Consider the following 9,494-nt stretch of genomic DNA (forward strand, 5'->3'; position numbering starts at 1 on the left):
CCCCCCCCCCCCCCCCCGTCCTGCCGTGGTCTCTGCACACACCTGGAAATTCCCATTGTGCACACTGTAGAGGGGCTGGAAGAACACCGCTGGAGAGGGCACGTTCTGGTAGAAGATTCTCTTCACCCTGAGGCCAAGAGAGGCCAGTCAGAGGCCTATGGGGACCTAGGTGGCCTGAGGTCACTGCAGAGGCTGAGCTTCCTTCCATCAGCAGGAGGTCCGCCCAGCTCGTTCCTGCCACCACCTCTCTCCTATCTCATCACATTCCAACCCACTCTCAGGGCAGGACCCAACTGGGCCTCCTTGCTTAACGGCCACATAGAACTGATTTATACTGAGGCATGCATCCTTTACAGCGTGAGCTGCGATGGTGGATTCAGAACGGGGAGTTACCAGCTGGGTCCTCAGCCCTCAGAGGGAGCCAGCACCTCCAGGAACCCCGTCTTTGCCATCAGCAGAAGGTCTGTGGCTCCCACCCCACCCAGTGTCTCCCTGAGCACCAGACTTGCTGCCAAGGATCCACTGACCCTCCCACAAGGATGTCACCTGGGGCTCCAACCCAACAGGTCCAAATAGACTTCACCAACCTCCCTGCAAGGCTGTCCCCCATTTCCCCACCTCAGGGGTCACCACTCAGATCTCATCCACCCACATGTCCCCTCTATTTCCCCTCATAAGACCCTGCAATTCTCTCCACTTTTCTCTGTCTCCACTTCTTTCACTGGCTCATGCCAAATCGTCTCCTTGTGGGCACCCCACTGGCCCCCATTGGCCTCCAGCAGGTCCCCCATGTCCCCTTGTCCCCGCAATCTATTCCTCAAAACAAAAACTAGGTTGTGTCACACAGTTTCACACTTTCCTTTGCTCCCAGGAGAAGCCAAGCACCCTCCCACTTAGCCCCACCCAACACCCCTCTCCCCACACCCTCTTCCTCACATCCGCTGCCTGACATGGCCCCTGCACCCCATCTTGTAACCTTATGTGTGATGCATGAGGCATGATGGTTTATTTAAGGAGGGCCCTTGTCCATCTTGTTCTGAGAACAGGGTCCTGAGCACACCAGGTGCCTCAACTGTCCTTTTGTAGAACATGTGAACGAATGAACAAACCAAGCTCCTCCAGAGGCAGGAGACTAGGACCTTGGGCTCTTGATCTCGGTGACTCTGGGTCTGGTCAGGACCAAGCTGCCCTTATCTTCAGCCTCTGCCTCAGATCCCCCTTCCCTTCTCTCCCCTGGCAACTTGACAACTCTCTACTGGCCCAGAGCGGAGACTTGAGAAGCCCACCCCGTCCAGGACCAGGCAGTGGAGAGGGGAGGGGAGGAACCAGACAAGGGTGGCCCTTGACTCCCCACCCACCACACACACATGCACACAGTGACACATCACACATACACTAACACATGTACACCATTACCCACTCACACATGTACACACACACACACACACACACATATCAGCTACCTACCTGGGTGAAAGCTTGAACAGGAGGTAAGTCAGGCCAATCACCAGGAGAAAGACGGACACAGCAACAAGGGTGTTGTCTGGCCACCCCAAGGGTGGGATCAGAGGGCCTGTGGGCAGGAAATGCCCAGGGCTGTGAGCAGCCTCAGTTCCAGGAGGCTCCCCACAAACCTACATGGCAAAGGTGCGCCGTTTAGTGCCCTGGGTCAAAGTGGAAGGTTTGTGATGGGCCGTGGAGGTTTGTGTCACCTGCTGAAGGACTTTGTGTGAGCCACACTCCTGGGCCTCACTCTTCCCATCTGCCACACAGTGGGTCATAAAGTCCGTGGGCCGTCTCAGCACTGCAGTGTGCAAGGGTCAGTCCAGCCCTCATTAAGGACACTGAGGTCATGTCCAGCCTTCAGGCAGGAGCACCAGCCCTAGTGTGCAGCCCTGCCACCCTCACTCCTAACAGGAGCCACTGACTACGGGTTCCCAGGAAGCCCCAGAGTTGGCAGGTGTTTGTGTCCTCCCTACAGACCTCAGACCTTCAGACGAAGGGGGTCAACTGGGGCATGGCTGCCTCAGGGAGGGGCTTCCAGGAGGCTGAAAGGGTGTGGGGGTGAGGTGATCAGGGGAGAGGATGCCCAGCCCAGATTCTGGAAGTGCAGCAGCCACAGCAGCGCCCACCTTGTCTCTGGGGAGCCTGGAAGCACACAGGCTGGCTCCACTCGCTCCACTGGCCTGTGTAACGCTCCTCCTCTACCACATCATCCTCCAGTGTGGCCATCTGGACACGCAGCCTGGCCTCATGGATAAAGCCAGGGTGCAGCTCAAAGGCTTCAAGTATGAGCCAGGTCACCCCGACAATGTGATCCCTGTGCTGGGCGTGCTGTGGGGGTGGGGACAGTTGGCAGGTGCTGAAGGTGGGGCTGGGTCCCTCAGCCCTCGAGAATACACACATGCATTATATGCTCATATAACACACTCGTGAACAGACCTGTGTTCACACACAGGCACACTCACCACATTCACGTGCACACACGCACAGAGAAGGCACATTCACACTCACACACAGACACAGCTGCGTTTGCCCACAAATACACATATGCACACACAGGCAAACATGTCTACAGGCACACTTTCACACTCATCACACTTGCATGCACACTCATAAACATAAGTGTGTGCACAGAAGCAACTCACCATACTCACATACACACTCATACACATAGGCATGCCCATGTGCACACTCACACAAACACAAGGTACAGGCACACTCATATGTACACTTACATATAAACACAAACACGGGCACACAAACATGTGAGTGTGTGCACTTACATGTGTGCACACATAAACACATGCACACTCACCACACTTATGTGCACACACTCACAGAGACACAGGTGCACCCACCCTACTCCCATACACACACATAAAGCATACACATCTGCATGCCAGCATGTGTGTGTGCACACACACCCCGCTCTACTTCCTCCCCTCCTCATCACTACAAGTTGACATCTCCCTATGAAGAGAGGGGAGTTTGCCCTGGACTGCTGTTCCCAGTAGAGAGGCCCCCAGGGAAAGCCAGCCAAAGTGTTACCTCCCAGGCCTCTTCCTGCTTCTTGAAGGCCAACTCATAGTTGAGAAGTGTGGTCATTGGCTCCAAGGCAGGACTGATGCTCCAGGTCAGGATGCAGTGGCCAGAGCTGACGTTGCTCTGCAAGTCAGAGGGCGGGTCCAGCTTCACTGGAACAGAGTGAATCCAAGTGAGGCCGAAGCCCCATGGGTCTGGGTGTGTCAGTCAGAACACACAAGACTGGGGTCTGAAAGATTCCCAAGGGGAATGGTCAAGGCCCTCTCAGACCAGGCAGCTCACTGGGAGACTGGTCCAGAAAAGCCCCAGGCGGGACGGGACAGCAATGACTTCCTCTGGCCTCTGCAGCTAGACTAGGTGGTTTCTAAATCTTGCTTTCCCTTCCCTTCACAGTCTGCTGCTGGAAGCTTTTCCCAGCATCTTATTGGAGCCCTTCCTGGTATGACTGAAGTGCATTTCACATGACTCAAGTGCCAGCCCCTGCCCCAACTAGCAGCCCTGCATCTTTATTTCCTGCCAAAACTCTGCTCCCGCAGTAACCATATGGGCCCTCCCCTCCCAGGGGCCAAGCCTGCCCCCAGCCCTGGATCTCACTTGGCAGGGACTGAGAACACTCACTGGGCCACAGGGGTCACAGGCTGCAGGGCCCTGCTCCCAACCCCCAAGCACCCAGGATGTTCTTGCGAAGGGGCCCCGCCCCAGACCTATAGCCGCTGCTCACCGTGTCTCCGGGGCAGGTACTCCGGGTCCACCAGGCTGACCTGCTCCCTCCCAGACATGCAGTGGTGGAAAGTGATGGTGAAATTGTCAGATGGCACGAGCACTGCCTCAGGTGGCAGCACGACGGTGCACTCACTGCCCCGCAAGATGCACTTATGTGTGCCGCCAGGAGCCTGGTTGCTGGAAAGGGCATTTGTCAGCACCACGGGGCTGCTACACTGTCCTGGCATAGCTGCTTCAATCCTGGGGACCTCACCCTCATCCCTCTCCAGGTGGGCATGGCCCTCCACGCTCACCTGGTGAAGAGGAGCCAGGGGCTGGAGCCCTGGCCCAGCTCTGGGGCAGACCAGTGGCAATCGATCCTGAGAATGTTGTTGGTGAGGCAGGTGAAGGTTCTAGCCCTTGGCCCTGGAGACAGTGACCGTTGGGAGCCCACAGTAAGTACTTCAGGCCAGAGCTGAGCTGGGGGATTGGGGAGGATCTGACAGCTGACACCCTAGCAGGGCAGTCACCAGTAAATGATCCCAGAATCTGTCCAGGGAAGCACTGGGAGGCCTGGGAAGTGATGGGCTCTGACCCATGGTACATGGGCAAGTCAGACCCAGAGAGGTGTCAAGAGGGTGAAGGAAGGGAGACGAGGGTCGGTCCAGGGACTGAAGGTAGGGAGGTAAAAGTAGGGAGACTAGAGACCGAGGTCCAGGCTTACCCCTAGAGGACATGCCCCAGCACAGTTTGGGCCAAACCTTTCTCTAGGGGCTCAGCATCGGACAACCCAGTCCCCCAAACATGTCCTGGTTCTCCACCCACCTCATACAGACACTAGTGCCCAGCCCTCACCTTGTCCTTCCCCTGTGACAGAGACTCCCGAGCAGACACAGGTGCAGATGCAGGTGCAGGCCAGGAGCCAGGTGCCCATGTCTCGCCTCAGGGCCTCGCTCTCCAAGGTCCAGCCTGCAAGGGACTGGGCTGAGGGCCCTGTGCAAATCATCCCTCTCTGGAGGGGTGTTCCCCATGAATTGCTCCCCAGCAGAGTGCTCCATGGGTCCCCACCTGCACTCACACAGTGTCCTGTGTCCTACCACTCTCACAGTGTCCAGCGTCCTGGACCACTGTCCAGGCTTTACTGATAAGGAACTGAAGCTCAGAAAGGCCATTTGACCCAGCCAAAGACTCATGGCACCCTCAAACTTAGATCCTGGGCTCTGAATCAGCTAGGTCTCCACGTCTGCTGAGAAGACTCCTCTCTGGGACAGTCATCCTGTGCCAGCCCATCCCCCATCCCTGGGCCCAGGCCCCATCCTGCAGGGGAGTCAGGGTTGGGGGAACTGGTCACTACCAACAACCATCACAGGCACATTTTCTACTTTAATTCTCACAACAGCTCTGTAAGGGAGAGGCACTGTCCCGATTCACAGGCAAGGAACTGAGTCCCAAGGACGGGAAATGACTTGCCCAGGGTCACACAGACAAACTCTAAGCAAATTTTTTTTTTTGAAATGGAGTCTCCCTCTGTTGCCAAGGCTGGAGTGCAGTAGTGCAATCTTGGCTCACTGCAACCTCCACCTCCTGGGTTCAAGTGATTATCCTGCCTCAGCCTCCCGAGTAGCTGGGATTACAGGCATCTGCCGCCATGCCCAGCTAATTTTTTTTTTTTTTTGTATTTTTAGTAGAGACAGGGTTTCACCATGTTGGCTAGGCTAGTCTTGAACTCCTGACCTCAAGGGATCCACCTGCCTAGGCCTCCCAAATTGTCAGGATTACAGGCATGAGCCACCAGACCCGGCCTCTATGCATTCTCTCTCCCTTTTGTCTTCTTAAATAAAGACCCATCCAAGTGTTCTGCCCCAGAAAGGTGGACGAGGGTGGCAGCAGGGTATCCATGCAACAGATGGCACTTTCTGAAGTCTGTCGCACCCCTGTTCCAAGGTACCTGCAAAGAAGAGCACCACCAGACGGGCAAAGCCCCCCAATGCTGGAGTGTGAGGCCTGAGCCCCAGGATCCCTGGGGGAGCCAGAAATTGGCTAGAGATGAGGGGCTGGGTGTCAGGAAGTGCTTGGGTGTGGGAAGGCCGCTGACGCCCTATCACCCCATTTGCAACTCCAGATGGTACACCGATAGCCCCTAGGCAGGAAGCAGGGCCAGCCTGGTTATACAAGACTGATTACTGATAAGGAGGAGGAAAAAACCAGACACGCACGCAGACTACAGCACACATGCCCTTAAGGAACCCGCACACCCTCAATGGGCATCAGGCACTACTCTAACCCCACTCTGCCCCACTCCCGGCAGCGTATCCAGGTACCCATAAGACAGTCCCCTGTTAAGACTGATGATCAGGAAGCCTCACCCTTTCTAGAATGGAGGGTACAGCCTGGAACCACCGGCCGCAGCATGAAACACCGTGGCAAGTTCTCTGTAGCAGTGTCTGTCCCTTCTTGCAGCAGTTACTGGAAAGGTGGGAATGGGGAAGGCAGTCAGCCTGCTCTTGGGATATGTGAGGGCAGGGTTGGAGTCACCACCAGGACCTGGGGAAGCACAGGCACACCAGCCACAGCTGAGAGCTGACCCAGGCCCCAGAATGGACAACCACTGCCCCAGCAGTGGAGAAACACCCACATCTATGTAGATTCAGGCCAGGCCAGGCCAGCCACAAGCTAACCCAGGAGCAGATGGCTTGAGAGCAGGGAGTGGGATGGCTCCAAGCTCAGCAGGCCTCGTTTCTAGACAGGGAAGTGGGATGGTAGGGCAGGACCCACATGTGACACCTGAGAGCTACAAAGTAGGACTGCAGAGTTGGGTACAGTGACAAGGAGGTATGGCCATCTGAGGGGAAGGTCTCTGCTTTTCCTCTGCACTGAAAACTTACATCTGTACCTGGTAAGCTGAGCAGGGCAGGGTCACCACCCTCCTACAGATGAAGAAACTGAGGCTCAGAGACCTGGGACCTGCCCAATACCTGGCTGCTGACACCTCTGTTCTTGGCCCATTCCCACCAGCTTCCACATAAGCCTGTGAACTTCCTGAGGGCAGTGCCTGCGAGGCATCACTCAGCACATGCCCCAGCAGGGAAGGGTCCGGTTCTTCTGGACCATTCAGGAGGCTGGCAGCTATAGAGGTGGATAGGATGGAAGTTACTATTGTAGTGGACACTTGTCCGGCAAGGTCTTCTGTCTGCTGGGGGAAGAGGAAGAAATGCAGACTTTGGTACCCCAGAAGCAGCTGGAGCCTGGGGATACAGAGGCTGTGCCAGAAAATGGGGCTGGAAATGGGAGCAGGGGTCAGCTCCCTCTCTGGACCACATGAGGACTTCCTTCATCACAGTGGGAATCCCCAGTGCTGTTGGGCACAGAGTGTGTGAGGTGCCGACAGGGGTGGGGATGGGCAGGAGGCAGGAGGGATGGGGTCAGAAAGGCCAGCTGGAGGCAAGCACAGAGACAACAGACACCTCATAGAGAAGGTGCAGAGAAGGCAGGGTGGGAGAGAGATGGCACCAAGAAGCATTTTCCACACACTTTCAGAGAAGAGGATGAGGGGCAGTGCTGCATCCGTGAGGCAGATATCTGTGGAAACGCTGGGCCACAGCTCAGGAAGAAGTCAGGGCTGGACTCTGCACTGCAGAAGTATTGGGTGGACAAAGGCACATACCCAGGGCAGAGGGGAGCAGGCGAGGGTGGGTGGGAGAAGCACAGAGAGGCGTGGAGGGTGGGTGGGAGAAGCATAGAGCATGCGAGTAGGGGTGTGTGCACCTGCCCTGACTGCCTGGCCCTGTGGTCAAGGATGGGGGAAGGCAGGTCTGCCTGTAGCTCCACCCCATTTATAAAGCACTGTGGTGCCTTCTGCTGGGGCATGTGCTGAGTGGTGCCTCGCAGGCACTGCCCTTGGGAAGTTCACAGGCTTATGTGGAAGCTGGTGGGAATGGGCCCAGAACAGAGGTGTCAGCAGCCAGAGACCCCTGCTGCTCTGCTTCCCACTGTCCCCTCTGCCATCTTCCCTCCCCATCACAGGCCTGGTCCTTCATGAGGCCTTCCCCCAGTCCCCTAGTAGGCCTCCCTAGCCGGACGGAACCCCTGAGCCTGAGCACAGGCAACTCTCTTCTGCACAGCCCTGAACAGACAGGGCCCAAGGGTTGAGCAGTGGCCATGGGCCAGGGCTGGAGTAAGGGTATTGGCACAGTTCTCTGGGAGTCTGGAGGCGAGACGGGAAAATGATGTCCGTGCTCTTCCTGCTGTCTTGGTGAAGAGGTACCCACATTGCCTGCTGTGCCCAAAACGCCCCTCCCACAGCCTTGCTGCCCCACTGCAGTTGAAGGTCATCACTGTGCGGTGTCCCTACATGAGGCTCCTTGAGGCAAGACTCTGTTTGATCATATTGCATCCCCTGCATCCACCTCAACTGTTTGATAAATGTTTTCCAACCCCTGCCCCCCACGCAGAGGCTGCCCTTGCTTCTGGACGGTGTTCATGTTGTGGGTACCCAGGAGCGGGGCTCTGGGATGCTACTTGAAGACACGCTGAGAGGATACCCACTCTTGATACTAATCTACCTCGTGTAGCTAAGCTCTGGAAAGAGGGTGAGCCCACAACACCATAAATCACAGGAAGAGAAAATGGGGGCAGGGAGGGGAGAGGAGGATCCAAGCAGGGCCCACATCCTCCAGCTCATCACAAGAACAGATTATCCAGACCCCAGGAAACTGAGAGGGCGATGCTCTTTCCAAAACAAACCCTCTCCTCCCCTTCCTCTGCTTGGCTGGGTTGACCCTCCCTCTGGAATCCCACCCACACCTCCCCAGCCTCCTGGCTCCTCTTCTGCCCTAAAACACCCAAATGCCTCGGAGTTGTTAGAGGCTTTCCCAACCCTGGGCCTAGACCTCAGCTCCACCCCGTGGCCACCACAACTGAGGCCCAAGTACGCCCATTCTCACCCCACAAAGGCACCCCCACAAAGGTCAGTTTAATCACTGAGGAAGCGGAGTTCCTTCCATAATTAGAAATTCTGCCTGACAAACTCAGTGCCCTTCCCTCCATCCAGTTGGAGCATGGCTACACTGGCCACAGTAGAACCCATGACCCCTACAGGACTGGAAATTAGTTTGTAATCCTTCAGGTCAGGGCTGCAAATTTTGCCATCTCTAAGAGATACCCAAGGACAGGACACCAGAGGAGGTAAAGCTAGGGTGGCACTCTCAAACGCCACGCTTCCACAGTGGCTCCCTGGGCCCCGAGTTGGAGGGCCACATGTCCCTCTCTGCCTTCTGAATTTCATGCTGACTTGAGAGGCTGGGAAGCCCAAAGCACAGACTCACCTTCCCAGATGCATCTGCCCAGTCCCATCACAAGTCTGAGGCATCCCCAACCTGGAGGTGATTTGTCACCCAACTGTCTCTGGGTGCACAGCAAAGACCCTCAGCCTGATTCAGGAGATAACTGCAGCAGTTGGTGACGTGAGCCTTGCATGACAGGTTCACACAGGCCACCCACATCTGAAACCACAAGTGCATTACAGAGCTGCTGTCCCGAGCAGAGCTGAGAAGTGTCTGTCACCACTAATCTTGTAAGTCAGGGAACTGTGAGACATGACAAGCTTACAGTCCCCATGACATTGAGAACTGCCAGACATGGACTTCAGTGATTTGTCTACTGACTGGCAATTGAGTGCCCACTGTGTTCTTCCCAAGAAACACCACTGAGATGCATTAAACTGACCCCAGGAGGCAAGAACCTGTGCA

At 56.1% G+C, this 9,494-nt stretch overlaps 1 protein-coding gene across 1 annotated transcript in view; it reads right to left on the reverse strand.

Moving 5' to 3' along the window:
- The window catches only part of IL9R (interleukin 9 receptor), a 72,860-nt gene extending 63,697 nt beyond the window's left edge, over nucleotides 1–9,163 (reverse strand). Inside the window, exons 1-8 of the mRNA XM_058441367.1 lie at nucleotides 9,072–9,163; nucleotides 4,603–4,716; nucleotides 4,062–4,173; nucleotides 3,767–3,945; nucleotides 3,052–3,197; nucleotides 2,133–2,334; nucleotides 1,468–1,573; nucleotides 25–127 (exon numbers count right to left, since the gene is read on the reverse strand). Of these exons, the coding sequence (XP_058297350.1) occupies nucleotides 25–127; nucleotides 1,468–1,573; nucleotides 2,133–2,334; nucleotides 3,052–3,197; nucleotides 3,767–3,945; nucleotides 4,062–4,173; nucleotides 4,603–4,716; nucleotides 9,072–9,099 (990 nt within the window). The 5' untranslated portion in view covers nucleotides 9,100–9,163. The remainder of the gene's footprint in view (nucleotides 1–24; nucleotides 128–1,467; nucleotides 1,574–2,132; nucleotides 2,335–3,051; nucleotides 3,198–3,766; nucleotides 3,946–4,061; nucleotides 4,174–4,602; nucleotides 4,717–9,071) is intronic.
- Between the last annotated feature and the right edge of the window lie 331 nt (nucleotides 9,164–9,494).

Source organism: Hylobates moloch, unplaced genomic scaffold (genome assembly GCF_009828535.3).
Source record: "Hylobates moloch isolate HMO894 unplaced genomic scaffold, HMol_V3 SCAFFOLD_7, whole genome shotgun sequence".
Lineage (NCBI taxonomy): Eukaryota > Metazoa > Chordata > Mammalia > Primates > Hylobatidae > Hylobates > Hylobates moloch.